Source organism: Rhinolophus sinicus, chromosome 2, assembly GCF_057876585.1.
Source record: "Rhinolophus sinicus isolate RSI-liver-muscle chromosome 2, RSI-T2T, whole genome shotgun sequence".
In the NCBI taxonomy this organism is placed as follows: Eukaryota; Metazoa; Chordata; class Mammalia; order Chiroptera; family Rhinolophidae; genus Rhinolophus; species Rhinolophus sinicus.
Window position 1 is genome coordinate 47,626,046 of NC_142502.1, and position 17,789 is coordinate 47,643,834.

The following is a 17,789-nucleotide window of genomic DNA, read 5'->3' on the forward strand; positions in this document are numbered from 1 at the left end:
GGCGTCCAAAGATGACTAAGCCTGAGTGTCCGTAAGGTTCTCACAGCCTTGGGAGTGAGGCCCTATGAGCAGATCATTCAATAGCAAAGCCAACAGCATAGTGAGCCTGCGCGTTGGAGCCCAAATTATGTCTAAATCTCGGCACTTCCATTTATTCGTGTGACGAGTAATGATTTAACTTTTCTAAGCCTTCTCACTTATTTTCCTCATCTGTAAAGAGATTTACCAGTTACCTTGCATGGGTTTTGTGAGAATTAGAGCATATGCATGTAAAACAGCACATGCCTGGCATTAGAGTAGGTTGTAGTTGTTGTCTGTATTGTAGTTGTTTTCACTTTTATTATCAGCGTTTTCAGTGCCAAACTAGAGGTTTATAATAAGGACCATAAGAGCCCATGGAAGGGGCAACTACTGACACTGGTTTCTGTACACTGCCCTGTTACAGTTCTTTGCCTCTATTGTGCATGTGTGTTCACTTTTCTTTCTGGATGTCTGCGGAGACCCCTTTTATTTGCTGTGGACATACTGTGTTCCTTCCTATTGGTTACTCATCCTTCCCCTAAGGACAGGGATTCTCCAGGGTTCCTTTTCTCTTCCCTTCCCTTCTTTTCTCTCTTATCTTTCCTCAAAAGCTCATCCATCAATTCCTACTGCTTCAGCCACCACCTCTATAAGATGCTTCCCAAATCTATACCCACAGCCTTTCCAGCTGCCTGCTGGGCATCTCCATCTGGAATCCTTCTTGCATTCAGAGTTAACATGTCCAAAACTGAACTCATTGATTCTCCATTCGTTTGCCTTCTTCTTTACAATCCCTGCTAATGCTAGCATCGTCACCTCCAGGAAACGTTCGAATGTTAAATTCAGCCCTTTCCTTTGCTTTCTGATCCCTTTCCAGTGTCTCCCTCATGTAGTCAGGTGGCCAGACGATCCTGTTCCCCCTTCATGCTTTTGCCATCCTTCAGCTTTTCTTTTCCATCCCTGCTGCCACTACTCTAATGTAGGCCCTCGTTATCTCCCACCTGGACTATTGGAAGAAGCTACTCCTAACTAATCTTCCCTCTCCTCACGGCACCCAACACACCACTGTCAGAGTAACAGTATTAAGCCCTGAGTACCTGTTTCAGTCTTTAGCTCTAATCACTTTACTCCTTTGCTGACAAATCGTCCTTGCCTGCAGATTGCCTGGAAGGTAAAGTCTCAACTCCATACCTGACTTTTGAGGCTTTTCATTCTGTTTTTCTGGGCTTGTTCACCTTCACACATTGCCCAAATGGGTAGCCCCACCGCTCCTGAACCTTCTCCCTGTTCTTCCACTTTCTCATCACTGAACAACTATTTCTTTCTCCTAAGGTGCTCTTCTTTCCATCCTTCTAACCCCATCTCACTCCCACCCCCGCTCTCTGCTCAGGGAAATTTGACCATCTTTTAAGGGTCGGTCTGAAAGCTACCTCTCCTGTGAGGGGCACCTCTAACAAGAAACAATTTTTTTCTTCCTCTGTGTACTGATAATGTTTTGTTAACTCTAGTTCCTCATATTATTCAATTTAACCATTTTTTAAACCTACTGTTACAGCTCTTTTATTACATCTTATTTGTTTGTATATCGCTCATGCTTAATACATATATGTTGAAGAAATAGAATGGGAGAGGATATGTGGAAATGTACCATAGCTGTGGTTTGAGGATTTGAAATACTTCTGGATTGGGTTAAGGAAAATAAATTAGCTAATACTATGTTTCCCAAAAAATAAGACCTAGCCGGACCATCAGCTCTAATGCATCTTTTGGAGCAAAATTTAATATAAGACCCAGTCTTATTTTACTATAAGACCCAGTATAATATAATATAATACCGGATCTAATATAATATAATATAACATAATACCGGTCAATATAATATAATATAATATAATATAATATAATATAATATAATATAATAAATATAATATAATAACTACCAGGTCTCATATTAATGCTTGCTCCAAAAGACACAATAGGGCTGATGGTCTGGCTAGGTCTTATTTTCAGGGAAACATGGTAGTTGTGGAAGGATATGATATTGCAGTGAGGACTACAGTTTGCCATAGAAACCGTAATGTGAGATGGGTATAAAAAACTAGGTTGCACAAAGTTTAGTGTTTACTGTTCATCTATTTTAGATCTAAAGGAGAATTTTGGAGGAACCAAGTGTTTTCCCCCCAAAATTCAACTTACAGACTTTTCAGGATGATATTATTTAAAACTAGTGATGTATCCATTTTGAGCTAATTTTCCAGGACTCCATAGTATCCAACATCTATTCAAATTGAATTGAAATACTATTTTAGATTTGGTCCATCTCTACTTTGTCCACCACGCTACCCCATATATTTCATTGACTACCGCAAATGTCTCCTCACTGGTCTCCTCATACCCACTTTGTTTTCCTCCTCCCGCTCTATCCAAGTCGTTTTTCCATGGACAATACAGGATTTTTTGGTTTTTTGGTTTGTTTTTCAAAATATCTGATTATGTCACCAGCTGCTTATTAAAATAGTACAGTGGCTTCACATTGCTCCTTGGGTAAAGAGTTAACCTCTTATCAAGGCCTGTTTGACCTCTGTGGTCTGTACCCTGTCTGCTTCTAGTCTCCTTTCGTACAGTGCTCTTAGCCTTGTATATGCTCGTTCTTGTGCTGGGGATACACGCCCTTACCTGTTCTCTCCTCACATCCCTCTTCTGTATCTGTTCTCCCTTTGGATATCAACTCAGTCATCACTTCCCAAGGAAACCTCTGTGATTCTTTCATTTTTACCAGGCTCTTCCACTTGGTTGTGAGCACCACAAGCTCTGTGCCTGGTTTTGCTCCCCATCGCATTTGTACCCAGCACAGTACCTGACGCACGGAAGGTGTTCCGTCTGCATTAGTTGAGAGAGTGAATGATGCATTTTTGTTTGTATTCGTTAAAAAGAACACTATTCTGTGGCACTTTTGTGATAAAGACGACAAGATACTAAATATTGCTTTTACTCATGACATTTTGATGACAATAAAGGAGCATTCCAATTTTTATACCTGTTACACACAGTGTAGAATATTAGATAACTACATGTAGTCAGGTGAGGTCATAGAGAATCATAGAGTGATAAAAAAAAAACCCTCAGATGTCCGAGTGTCCAGGCTCCTCTCTAATGTGCTGTCAGAGGCTCGGAAGCTTCTTGAACACCTCTGTGAATGAGGGACTCAGCATCAACAGAGGCTGCCCTGTTTTCTTCATGTAGCTCCAAAATTGGCCTGCTATGTTTTCTGTCCATTAGTGTCAGGCTCTAAAGTAATACTAGGTGTATCAACCTCCATGTGAAGCCCTTTCAAGTTAATAGACAACCATCATGTACCCTTTAGCTTTAGCTCGCCCAACTCTTCCCTTCACACACTGTGCTCCTGCTGTATTGCTTTTGGAAATAGCTGTGTCCTCCCGTCTTTCTTCCAAACCTTCACACATATATTGTTTCTTCTTTAGAACGCTTCCCTCCCCTTTTCCCCTCCCCACTTCAGGTCCCCTGGTTACTTCTTCCTCAGCCTTTGGGTCTCAGGGAAGTCTCTTTCACTTCTTCTCACCCCCACTTATTTTAGTTGCCCCTTCTCTGTCCTCTCACAGCTCTTGTTCATCCCCCAAAGTAGCTCATGCCACATTTTATTATGATCGTTAATCCAGGCTATGTTGTCCTCATAAAGGAGACCCCGCTCACCAGGGTTCACCATCATGCCATCCCCTGTTGAGCACGATGCCTGACATGTAGTAAGCATGCACTATATTTCTGACTGAACAAATGGGAGAACGCCCACTTTACCGTTCTCCAAGCCAGCATCCATTGTTTGTTGGTTGGTTCCAGACAAGCGTGTGGCAGGATAGGATCTCACCATCTCCTGGACATTGCTCCAGCTTCTTGATGTCCCTCCATAGAGAGGCACTGCGCTGAGAATCAGTCAGTGTTCCAGGGAAGGTGTGACCTGGAGTACAGAAAACATTATCGCTGTACATTTAGAACCCTGGGGTTTCTTTTTATGCTCAGGAGCAACGTTTATCGTTCTCTCTTGGTTGTGAGCTAATTTGTGAGCCGTGGACATTATCGGTTTATCTAAGTACTATTTTTTAAGGGTGTTAATGAAGTGAATTTAGAGGAGTGGTGTTTTAGAAACAATTATATAATTTACTCAAGCTGTTAATTTATTCACCATGTTGTTAACTACTGTCTTACATGAAAATTAATGGATAGAAGGTGTGCTTTTCTGACTGCTCTAGTGATTTCTGTTAACCAGTCCACTACAGTTTCTTTCCCTGATCGTCGCAGTAATGCATCCTGAAAGTGGCAAGTGTTTTAATGATATATGGTGTTTGGTGTCAGGGAGTAGTGCAAAGAATTCCTTAACATTTGTTATTTGGGGAGGTAGAAAAGGAAATGGCTATAGGAGATCATATATGCTGGTGCACTGTGGAAGACTGAGAGAGGGAGAAACAGAGTAGACGAAAGGGAAAATAGGAGTTGAGAAAAAAATAGAGGGCAAAAAAGTAATAAGGGAGGAGAATGTAATTATTTTCTGCTCACTTCCACACTGTTATATACTTCACGCTGTCTCTTTCATACAGCGACTATGGAAAATAGACATTATTAATCTCATTTTATAGAAAAGGTGACCGTCTGATTCACACAACTAGTGAATGGCAGGTTTTTCAAACCTGGTTCTAAAGCAGCACTGTTCTAGTTTGACTTAGCAAAAGTTTTGTGCATGAGATGAAGCCGATGGAGAGTCACTACAGCATAACAGTTAACAGTGTATGTAGACTCTAGAGTGAGTTGGCCTGGGTTCAAATCCTGGCTCTATCAAGGCTCCATCAAGGCTCCAACGCCTACCAGCTCTGGTACCTTGGGCAAGTTGCTTGATCTCTGTGTGCCTCATTCTCTCCATCTGTAAAATCAGGATAATTGTGGTACCTCCCTCTTAGAGTTGTTTTGAATTAATTTAGTTAATATATAGTAAAATGCTTAGAACAGTTCCTGGCATATATACAGTACTACATAAGTGTTTGCTGCTGCGGCTGCTGCTGTGGTTGTTAGTTTGTGTGTGTCACCTGTGAGAGGTTTCATAGCTGAGAAGTTAGAAGAAGGTGTTGACAGGGCTATTTCAACAGCCTGACTTGGTCAGAATTGTCCAAGGTTAGCCTCTTAGATGTCTTACGGTGTCGTCGTAGCCTTCATCCCTAACCAGGCTCACCCCCCAAAACACACACACACACACACACACACACACACACACACCTTCCTCTTTTCCCTTTCTAGAATTAAGAGCCTATTCAGACCTCTTTAATATTATTATACAAGAATAGAAGAATTAAGATTCACCTTAGGTAATACATAAATAAGGATCTAGTAGCATGAGTTAAAATTTGTAGTTTAAAGCAAAAAACATTAGAAAGAGCTCCCATTTCACATTTTCTTCTTCTAAAATTGGATGCTTCCCAGCCTCCCTGTGGTTCAGGTCTATAGGATTTAAGTAGATTGTCACGTGATAATAAAAAACTTTGGACATTGCTGATGATTATTTTTTCCTGCCGTGGTATAGCTGAATTACCGTAATTTAACTTCCTTTCCTAGGGAATTAGAGCTTCTTTTTCAAACTCATTAAGCCCTCTAACTTGCTGCAGATCACTTACTAGATTGAGATTTAACTTTTACTTTGCAGAGAGCCTGAAGATATCTGCTTTGAAACTAATGAAAGGGTACGATTTCTGTTTGGAGGCATGAGGAGTAAAGATTTTTCTTAAGAAATGGACCAACTCATGAATTTTGGCATAATTTACTTAATTAATTTCAACTGATTCTTTGTTCAAAATTCACCAAGGGAGCCTTATTAATTCAATGCAGTATTATAATACAAATTTTTAATGTTTTTCACCACATTCAAGAATTATATTTGTATATTATGTATACTATAATATCTATTTGATTAGTGCTTGTGAACAGTGTTCTAAATATTTATTGTAATATATTGTCAGTTGTTTTCTTTCTTTTTTTAAATGATGCCATTTAGTTTTTGTAGGACAGACATTTGTAGTACTTAAGGAAAAAAACAAAACACCAATGTATTCCTGGAAAGTATTCCAGGCCTTAGTTATAGTAGAAATTACAAAAGTTCAATCTTTAATAGCAAAAAAATATGACATTCTAAGTAAAGCCTTATTGTTGTCCAGAATGATAATGCTTTGTATAAATAATAGGAAATGGCAAGATCCTTGCTCATGGCATTCATTTCCATTTTACTTTTCACATGAATTTTTAAGTCATTTGCATTAAGTGTAATCCTTTCATTCTGAGCTTCTTCTCTACCTGAGAAGACAGAAATCACTTTTTATCACACCCCTTACCACCATCACCAAATAATAGCTCTTCATCCGAGCCATACAGTTTGTGTTTCAGTGGCTGTCAATTACCACGGGCAGTTTAAAACTATAGGTTCCTCTTGTTATCCGACCCAATAGTTAATATTTCGAGGCCGGGTATAGACAGTGGGAAAACCCAGAATGGGGAGGAAGCCAGATCATCAAGCCTAACAGTTTGAGGCCTGGGTTTCTCTAGTTGTTTGCTGAACTCATTGCTCACTCCTATTACCTCTTTCTTCCCCCAATCCTCTTTCTTTCCAAGTTCCATTGTCTGATTTTGGAAGTATGGGGGTATTTGCAACAATTTGCTAACTTGATCTGACTGATCTTCTGAGGGTACATTGATCTTCTTCTTTCTTGTTGGCAGGGGGCTTGTACAGGACAGCCGGAACAACCTCCAGCTGAGGGGCTTGGTGGTGCTACTTATTTCTAAAGCTGCTGGGCCCAGCAGCGTGAATGCTTCCTGTCAGAACTATGACATGGTCAGCGGGATCTATTCGTGGTAAGAAATTACCCTTTTGACATTGCTCTCTAAATTGTGTTTTCTTTTACTGAACAATGGGAGTAGAAATCACTTTTTAGTTCTTCATCATTTTCTGTTCAAAGATAGATTAAAATATTTTGTAAGGTTTAAAAATATGGAATTTTATTGTTCTTAACAAATCTGATAGTCTTGGCTGCTCCAGGCATAACTCTGGTAAATTTACCCATGCATTCCTGTCGAATACTTGCCTTTCTCCCCTGGGCATTTAAGTTTTTCTATTCATCACTACCCTTCCTCCTTCGTCATGGTATCATTGTAGCTCTGTAGAGACCTCTGTGTCACTTAGTCCAGGATTTTTTATTTTTAAACCTACTCAAAATGATAGCTAGTTGTAAAGTAATGATGCAACTACCATTTTAGCAGAAATAGTCTACTGCAATGCTATATCATATATTTTATTTTGCTTATTTTTATGATGAGGAGGTTTTTACTGAAGTTACTGAAATAAATTTTTACCCCTCCCACATTTAGACTAAAAAAATAAATTTATGATTGTATGTTAGTCATTTTTGTTGCATATAAAACAAACTTCAAATTTTCATTTTTGTTTTTTAAAAAAATCACTGCATATTTTTAGTAACAATATCAGCAATACCTTAATTTAATCTTAGTAATGTGCTTGGCACTGTGTTAAAAGCCTCTATGGAAGTAACAGTCTGCAGGTGGACTTTGGGCTGTGAAATTAAAACTACCCTAAAAACATGAGTGACAAGGAAACTTTCCTCACAAGAAGCATTTCTAGAAACTTTGACTTACAACTAATATATCTTATTGAAATACTTTAAAAATCAATCCACATCTTGGATTTCTTTTTTATTTCTAGTGGTCTTATCCATAAATGTTTTTTGTCTTCTGTAATATTTAGAGATGGCTGTTGCATACCAGCTATGAAGTCCAGTGGTCCTCCCTCATTAATAAGCAAGCAAAAGTATTACTGTTGTGGCTACAAGTGACCCATCCTCCAGCCAGGATAATTTTTGCAGACCTTTTACCATTTATCCATACAAGTATCTTCACTAGAAGAGGTATCTTGGGATCGTTTTCAGTTCCTACTCACTCTGAAATTAGTTGTTTAGTGCTTTGTAGTTTACTGATCATTTTTATGCCAGTTATCCCATTGAGCCTTACAATAATTCTGTAGGTAAGAGTTAAGATATTTATTCTACTCTTGAGAAAACAGAGATTCAAAAATCTTGAGACTTTTTCAAAGTGACCTGACTGGCAATTGAGAAAAATTGAGGCTCTAATTATAGTTCTCTTCCTTCCAAATCTCATGTGTTGTTGTTGGGTTTTTTTTCTTGATTCCCTTCTGATTTTCTAGTCTGATTCAAAGAATTTATTTCGGTTGTAGATTAGACAATCCATTAAACTCATATACCAAAAAAAAGTCTTCTTGTAAGTATGTCTTTGCAAAACTTCTGAATTGACAGCAACTTGGCCAACCTTTAATACATCTTCACCTTTCCCCCAACTTGTTTGAATTAGAGCTCAAAACTTTCCCTCGTAAATTTTGTAGAAAGCTCTTGAATGAGTTTAGTTGCAATAATTAGAGAAAACACACAAGGATCTATAATGAATACCAATAGCCTGTTACTCCCTGGAAAGCAAACAGACCTCACATCACGCTGTATCCCATGTATCTCTGTTTCCTGTTAGGAACTCCCTTGGTTTTCAGTCTGCTGATTTTGACCCTGTTTTATTGGGTCATCTGCTCTTGCAGTTCAGTAACCATACACGTACATACCTCTAAGAAATACCAGCTATGTTTTTAATCTCTAATCCTACAATAACCCATGGAAAGTACTATTTGACACATAATAGGTGTTCGGTAAATGTTGCATAAGTGAATCATCCCCATTTTACAGAAAACTAAACTAATATTAAGATTAAGACTTGTCTAAAACCCTCTCGGTAGAAAATGATAGAGTTGGGATTTAAATCCTGGTTTTGCTGTAAAGTGTGTACCCTTGCTGCTATGCAGGTGCTCTGACCTATGTGCACACAGTGCCCTGTGGTGTGACCTCATGTTTCAAATTTCTCCTCTAGCCTCTAAGAAACAGCTGCATTGCCTTCATATCCTTCACAAGAACATAATGCATTTGGTAGATGGTTGTTGTAACATGAACAATTGTGTAAGAACTTTGCAAAAGGGTAGGTGGTACATTATGAATATAAAAATTTTCCAAATAATATAAATAGCCAAGTGTATAAAATCCGTCATTACATTTAGGGACTAATCCTGGTTCCAGGCTATTTTCTGTAATCAAACTTGATCCAATACGTCACTGGTGATGCTTGGGTGTTTTACACTTTTGTTAATGTGAAAACATAATTTGGCACACTACTACGAGAAACCGTTCATTTGTTTCTCTGTCCCTGAAGTCATTTGTTTGGCTCCTGCTTCCTTAATTGTTCAAGTGTAACTTTTGCTGGAGGGTTGTATCTGTAATGCCACAGTGAATTATTTAACATTTGAAGAAAGTACTGACTTGGGAGCTTTTTAAATGCACCTCCAGACTACTGGGATTTACACTGTTGGTGTTTTTCTCTCATAAACTTGACTTTGATGTCAGATAATGGGACCTGAGTAAATTACCTAAGGGACCACAAGTGAGTTATGTGACCTCTTTTGTTTGGCCTAAGAATATAACTGATGGATATAACTGTGGATGTATCTGGTGAACTTATCGTAGGACCAAGAGAGGCAGAATTTAGGCTAAAATGTAATAACTGCTTTTTGAAAAACAGGTAAGGGAGCCACATTTATAAAAATGCACTGTAAACATCTACCATAGTCTTTTGCCAAAAAAAGGCTATGGGCTTTAGGATTATTCCACCAATCCTGACTTTAAAAAATTGATTACAAAGATAATTGGTCAAAAAAATTTACTAAGTTTAATAAAAGTATCCCTAGCCACTTGAGAAAATAAGCTTTTAACTGCCTGTTGTATTAATAACAGGATACTTGTATTTTGTGTAACAGATCATTACAATATACAAGTATGTAACAATATTTCAAAGTATAGTCTTCTCTAATGAATAATGTAGCATTTTTAAGTTTAAAGAAATTTTTAAGTGAATTTTTTGACTAATGACTCATCTTTCTCAGTTGTTTTAGCAAGAATTGACTCAGTTATTTCTCATTTAACTCAGTTACAAACAGATCACGTATTTTCATTCTACCTTCATTACCTGAAATGTCCCAACACCTCATGTTAACTCTCTGGTAGAAGAGATTCAAACAAATTTGCCAAACACGTTTTCTCTTCTTCCTGAGTATCCAGCTAGACTACATTTCTCAGCTTTATACATCTTTATATCTCGCCAGTACCTTGGACATAGTATTCATTTAAATCTTTGAATGACTGAATCTTCTGTTAACATAAGTGTTCTAGACCAAAATAAATGTTTGAATCACAAATTTTACAGTCTGTACCTTTTAGAGTAGTTTAACGTGGACTATGTCTTACACTGACTAACTGTACTTTTTATGTCTTTTGCAACCTCTAATTCAAGATGTGAGCTGTAATCAGACTCTAAAGCACTCTTCATAGAACAGTCGTAATTTTTTAACTTAGTATGTAAAGTGTACTAAGTAATGTGACATTTAAAGAAGGAAAAGAAGAGTACTAGTGGAATGTCACAAAACAAAACAAAACAAAAATATTGCAGAATATAGTAAATTGTTTTAAATCCCAAAGGTTTTTTTCTTGTTGTTGTTCATATTTTGACCAATTCCTTCTTTTACTACATTTTATTTACTTACCTCTATTATCTACAGCTTCCATTTTGGTATTTATATGGCTTGAAATTTTACTGATAGGTTTTAGACTCTTCTGAGTTTGTGTTGCCCTTGACTCCATTTTCAGAGGGAGGAGAATGAGCTGCTGCTGGGGGACCAGTGCAGGGACAGTGGGTGGCAGGTGAGCTGATGAATAAGAATAAAACTATGGACTGATCATTTTCCACATTTATTTGTAATGCTGATAGGAGAAGACAGTGTACTCTACGTTCTATTAAACATAGTTCAGATGATCTGTTTTCTCAGTATTACCCCACATTGAGCATGTTCCTAGCACATAGATGGCAGCCAAAGGCTACTTAATCATGGCTAAATTATTATTATGATTATTATTAATTATTATTATTATCATTATTTAATCTTGAAGCAAGAAAGGCCTTCCTAAAAGTTTCCAAAACACTGAACCTATAAACAAAATGATTAACGCATTTGACTGCATAAAAAGATAGTTCTTCAGTGGAATAAAATTTCCATAAAGTCAAAAGATAATTGCCAGAATTACGAAAATATTTGCAACATGCATGACAAAGGGCCAAGTTTTAATAAACAAATCAGTTGAGGATCTTATAAATCAAGAAGAAGATAATACGACACAAACACAAACTAAAGATATGAACAAGCTGTTGAGTGAAGAACCAACATAGACGGTTAGTAAACAAAAGGGAAAAAAGGCTGGGCTACATCATAAGGGGCAAATTCAAACCAAATCACACTTTTCCCCATCAAATTGGCAAAGATGAAAAAGTTTGATTCCCAGTGTTTGTGAGTGTGAGGAAGTAGACATTTGAATTCTTTGCTAGTAGGGACGTTAATTGATACTGTTGCTTAAGAGCAATTTGGTAATAGCTATAAATTTTATTTTACTCCAGCTACCTTTCGACTTCGCAAAATTGCATGCTGATGTATTAACATAAGTGCTAAAAGATGTATGTATAAGAATGCTCTTTGTAGCATAGTTTGCAAGAAAAACAACAATCAACAAAAAAAGAAATAACCAAAGTGTCCACCAATCAGGCACATGTTATTGATGCAAGGAAATAGCAAATGTTTGTTTAAAAGAATTAAGGAGATCTGTATATGCTGATCTGGAAAGATCTCAAAGAATCATGTGAAAAAAAGCAAGTATACAAAAACATTACAGTTTGCGCTCATAGGGCTTAAGTGAGTGGGCAGTAGATTTTTATATGCATGAAAAATGCTTCAAAGGAGATACAAAGAGCTGTTTATAGGGGTCACCTCTGGTAGGGGAAATGGGATAAGAGACTTTAACTGTTCATTTTATGTCCTCTTCAATGGTTTGAATTATTTTTAACTGTATACATGTTTTACTAATTTACATTTCTTAAAAACTGGTAAAAGCTTGCTGAATGAAGGGAGTTAGCCCTGTTATTAGAATGAGGGCTTTAGAATCCCTGAGGTGACCTGAACTTTTAATCTTTTGCCCTCTATGAAAAAAATCAAATATTCTACAAATATGTGTAAATTATAGGGGTTTTTTTTTAAATAAAGAAAGCAAGAGTGAATCAAAATGATAGCTTTAGATTAGCTCTCTTAGGTTTACCATTCATGTTAAAATAGATACAATTTCTTGGTAACTGCTAATTCTTTTTCAACTCAGGTTATTCAATTGGTTAAGGTTAAATTAATGACGTACATGTTAAGGTAATTGTTGGGCTTCAAGAACTATCATAAAAAAGCATTATAAACATAATTATAAGTTAAATCTAGAAAACATCTTAATAAAATTACTGATCTTGGCATTACTTTCTCCTCTAAGTGAAAATTGGTTAGGCTTGGTGTGCTGTCATAGAAAAATGGTGGTAGAATATTTGGAGTCCTATATGAAATCTTAATTTAAGAAGGGAAGTAGAGAATATAAAAAGCTGTGAAAGAAGCAAGTTTGGGTTTGTTTTTGTTAATAAATCTTTAAATTTAGGGAATTGGTCTTGTTCTCAGCTACAGATATTGTAGTTCATAATTTACCATTTTAATGTACTAATTAGCTTCTGATGATTTCTCATAGTAACAATAGACTGCGACTATCAATCCTCACCTTCACACCACACATTAGAATTTGTCTAGCATTTAAAATGCCAAGCAAAATTTAAAAACTACATTTCCCTTGGCGATTCACCAACTCAAGAAATGAGTCTTAAGTAGGAACATGTTGATCATATTATTTACTTAGGGCTCAACTATATTAACGTGAAATAGTTAATATTGAAATATATAGCATTAGGGGCAGCCGGTTAGCTCAGTTGGTTAGAGCGCGGTGCTCATAATACCAAGGTTGCTGGTTCAATCCCCACATGGGCCACTGTGAGCTGTGCCCTCCACAATTTGAGTAAAACAGCTACTTGACTTGGAGCTGATGGGTCCTGGGAAAACACACTTAAAAAAAAAAAAGAGGGCCGGCCCCATGGCTCAGGCGGTTAGAGCTCCATGCTCCTAACTCCGAAGGCTGCCAGTTCGATTCCCACATGGGCCAGTGGGCTTTCAACAACAAGGTTGCCAGTTCAATCCCTCGAGTCCCGCAAGGGATGGTGGGCTCCGCCCCCTGCAACTAAGATTGAACATGGTACCTTGAGCTGAGCTGTCGCTGAGCTCCCGGATGGCTCAGTTGGTTGGTGTGCATCCTCTCAACCACAAGATTGCCGGTTCGACTCCCGCAAGGGATGGTGGGCTGTACCCCCTACAACTAGAAAACGGCAACTGGACCTCGAGCTGAGCTGCGCCCTCCACAACTAAGACTGAAAGGACAACAACTTGACTTGGAAAAAAGTCCTGGAAGTACACACTGTTCCCCAATAAAGTCCTGTTCCTCTTCCCCAATAAAAAAAAAAAATCTTTAAAAATAAATAAATAAAAGGAATGTATAACATTAAAAGAAACTTATTTTTTTATGATGATATATGTAAATTAATTAGAAAAGAGTAGAAGAAACCTCACCTACCTGATAATAGCAGTGGTTGGAAGAAGTGGGGAAGGGAGAAGGTTTGGGAACAGGTATAGGGCAATTGTCAAAAGGGACTTTATTTGTAACATTTCAATTTTTTAATAAAGAGAATCTATTCATATTGTTTTGTATAATTAAAATTAACTTGAGAATTAAAAGAAAGTTATAGTGTATACTTACAAAGCAATGAAAACTTACTTAAGAAATATATCTTTTTGTGCAAGAACCTGCAAAATGAGGAGTGTGTATGACAGTAATTTAAAATGATTATGCTGAATAATTGAATTTAGAGTAGGCTTTTGAAGATGAGATATCTCTGAAAAGGACCTGAGATATCTTTAAGATATAAAAGCATGTGCAGTTTGAGTATGTATTCCCATTGATTGTATTCCACTAACAACAATAAAAATAGACTCCAGATACAAATCTAACAATATTACTAATTCATTACAACCAGTACTTATTTCTTCATTAACTTTTTATTGTTACTTTCAACTTACACAGCACGCACAAATGCAGCAATTATATGTTGAACAAGAAAGGGAAAGACTTTATATTCAACGTACTGTACATCAGAAGTCATTACTGCACCAGAGCTGTTGGAAAAACACAAGAACAGCCTCTTCTAAAGCAAGTATAATTAACCACCAAAAGTAGGTGGGCGTGGCTACTCATCTACTCAGCTGAGACTTAGTTAATCGTATATAAATATCGTGCTATAGATTAGCCTGCCTGACTACATCATAGCAAAAAAACGAGCTGTATAAATTGTTTTGTTAATGGCGAAGAAGTTTAAATCTTTTCCTTAAAGAAGGGCTACATGTGGACTAGCAAGGAGCCCCCGTTAAAGGCAATGTCCAGTGTCTAATTCTTCGTTTTACACAGTGGTTCAGTCTTGACGTTCATCATAGTAAAAGGTTAGTTCTATGCAATAGAAGACTTCCAGTCACTTAAGATGCTTAATGGCAAAGCTTGCTTAGTAGCTTCATGATGATCCTTTGATAATCCTTTGCATCCCAATTCAAGGCACCCCAATGATAAACAAGTGGTATACTAGAGACAGAGGTTAAGGGCCAGAGGTCTGGGTTCTTGTGTCCAATTTGTAACTGACTCGTTATTTGACCTTGAGCAAGCTGCTTAATCATTCTGTGTGAACACTCATCTATAAGATGGGGATAATAATGGGTGTTAAGTCAGGGAGCCTAAGTAAGAGGGCACATATCCTGCTAGGTTTGAGTAGCATATGGTCCAATGTAGCACACCCTAACCACCTCCTCTCTGCAAGGCACAAGGGCTAAGAACTGAGGGAAATGCAAATATTAATAAGAAATAGTCTTCGACCCCAAGTGACAAAGTGAGGAAACAATGTATGCATCTAGTAGCCTGACACGATTGATGCAATTCCAATTCTAGCATTCTGTTTTTGGAACTTCTAGAGCTATAACCATATTCACCACTGAGTCAATAATCCACCCATGTCCACAGGCAGCCCTTTGTTGAACTAGAGACAAATAGTCCTAATACCCCTCATACAGGTGCTAGGAGACAACTGGCATCTACACGTGGCTTAGTGCCAAAGGAACTCCTTCCTCACTAGGCTCTTGGACTTTGCTTCTCACTCTTGGACCAGGCAGCTGGGTGGTGGTGGTAACAGAGGCAAAGAGAGCAGATTGTCAGGTGAGTTATTTCTAACCCTTTCATCCAGCCTCTGTTGTCACTGGCATCTTGAGTCACTGCTTTCTATTAAGATTCTCACATTCCTTCCTCTTCTGCTCAAGTTTTAAAGTTTTTAAATGGAGTGAAATACCCTTAATTCTTCGGTGGTGTTCCATTCCCTATAGGATTAAATACAAATTCCTTAGCACAGCAACAAGCACTTCCTAGCAACCCTAGAGTAAGAAGTGAAGAAAGTAGAAGCATGATCATGGTTTTTCTTTGCTCACCAAGAAAAGGAATAGTTGCCCTAATGAAATTGTTTAGGCTCGATCAGGAAGGAAGTGAGACTGAGGGAGTCCAAAATTAGGGAGAACATAGTTATCGAGGACTGGAGGTCATGATTCCTATTATAGGCGTCGATGCAGTAATGCCTTGAGAGAGCTGAGAGGTGAGGAGGTTGCAGGCAGAAAGTAGGATATTTGAACTGAATATTTCAGAGGTAGAACAGTTCTGAATGGTAAGTTCCCGTTCCTGAGAGTGGGGTTGACAGAATACAGTAGCGGTTGAATTGAGTACATTGAGTAACTACAGGGTGGACAGTACATGTGATTGAAGTCAACCAGGAGAATAACAGCACTGAGCAAGATGACAAAGACCTCAATGAATACAGAGTGACAGAGAGGAGGAGTGATGGCAGAAAGTAGAGCTGGCTTCAGAGGAACAGTGGTTTTCTCAAGATGGTGAGGAAACAATGAGGGCACTGGTTCCCACCTCTCAACTCTTTAGTCTGTGGTTTGCAGGAGGTTGAGTGTACTACTTATGGAGATACGGGGATTTTGGTATCCCAGGAAAAGCCTTGGCTCAATTAGAGCCAGAACCTAGAGGGAACATTCTGTGAATTTCTAGAACATTTAACACATTGTTTTATAATGGCTTATTTATGCATATGTTTTTCCACTACACGGTACAGTCTAGAGGTTTGAGCCTGTGTTTTAGTCATCTTACAACCCAGCAGCTCCCACCACTGAGCCTTTTACTACATTTTGTATCTTTGAGGTACTTCTTATCTATCTCGTAGTAATTTGTTTGCCTGTCTTATCACTCTACCAGATTTGTTCATTCACTCATTGACTGACTGATTCATTCAACTAACATTTGTTGAGCACTTGCTATGTGCAAAGCTGACTGTGATATAGAAAAATAATTATTACTGTAGCTAACACACATCAAGTTTTCTATATGTCTGTTACTGTTCTATATGATTTATGTATGTTAACTCATTTAGTCCTTACAACATTGTTTAACAAGAAAAATCACTGTTTTTGGAAACAGGCATAGAGAATTTTAAGAACTTGGTTAAGTTTATTGCGTGGGTAAATGGCAGAGCTGGGTTTCAAACCCCATTTGACCATAGAATCCATGCTCTCTCCATAACTGTAGGTAGCCTCTGGGTTAGGGTGCCTTAAATACCGTGTTTCTCCAAAACTAAGACCTAGCCAGACAATCAGCCCTAATGCGTCTTTTGGAGCAAAAATTAATATAAGACTCACTCTTATTTTACTATGATGTAAGACCGGTATAATAATGTAATGTAATGTAATGTAATGTAATGTAATGTAATGTAATGTAATGTAATGTAATATATATGATATAATATATAATACTGGGTCATATAATATACACATATAAGAATAATATAAGAATATGAGAATATAATATAAGAATATAATCTATTATATAAGACCGGGCTTATATTAATTTTTGCTCCAAAAGACGCATTAGAGCTGATTGTGCGGCGAGGCCTTATTTTCGGGGCAACGCGGTGTACTTTCTTACTCACCTTGACACCCTCAGAACGCAGATAGAAACCAGGTTATAGACTTTTTCTTTGGCCTCCAAAGCCCTAGCACAATGGTGGGCACTCAAGTGCTCCATGAATTATTGTGGATTTATTGAGACAAAATTTCCTTGTTTTGAGGTTGACTATGGATCACGGTAGTGCTCTGTACAGTTAAAAAAAATTTTACATTTTCAGGCTCTCTCTCTTTTACTGCACATTTCCTTTCAACAGATTTATTCTTTATCTGTTGGGGGATACAGATATATCTATATTTTCTTTGATACAGGAACCATTTCTTAGTAGACTTATGTCCCAAGCAGATGTTCTGTCAAATGGGCTTCCCCTATAGACAAAGAACAAAGTGTATTTCATTTGTCATTAGTCCTGAAATGCTCAGTGCGACAAATTTTGGTATTGAAAGCCATTACATTCATACTCATTGGAGACACTGTTTCAAGGAAATACTTGGATAATTATGTACCTACAAGATTTGCTGCTGTCCATGGGTAATTTACATCTTGCAGTAATGTGGAGCTTCTGTTACTCTACTATAATTATTTAACGTATTC

General features: G+C 37.6%; 1 protein-coding gene across 1 annotated transcript in view; it reads left to right on the forward strand.

Moving 5' to 3' along the window:
* PDSS2 (decaprenyl diphosphate synthase subunit 2) overlaps nt 1-17,789 on the forward strand; it is a 210,322-nt gene that overhangs the window by 75,166 nt on the left and 117,367 nt on the right. The window contains exon 2 of the mRNA XM_019735068.3: nt 6,790-6,924. Coding sequence (XP_019590627.2) covers nt 6,790-6,924 — 135 coding nt within the window. The remainder of the gene's footprint in view (nt 1-6,789; nt 6,925-17,789) is intronic.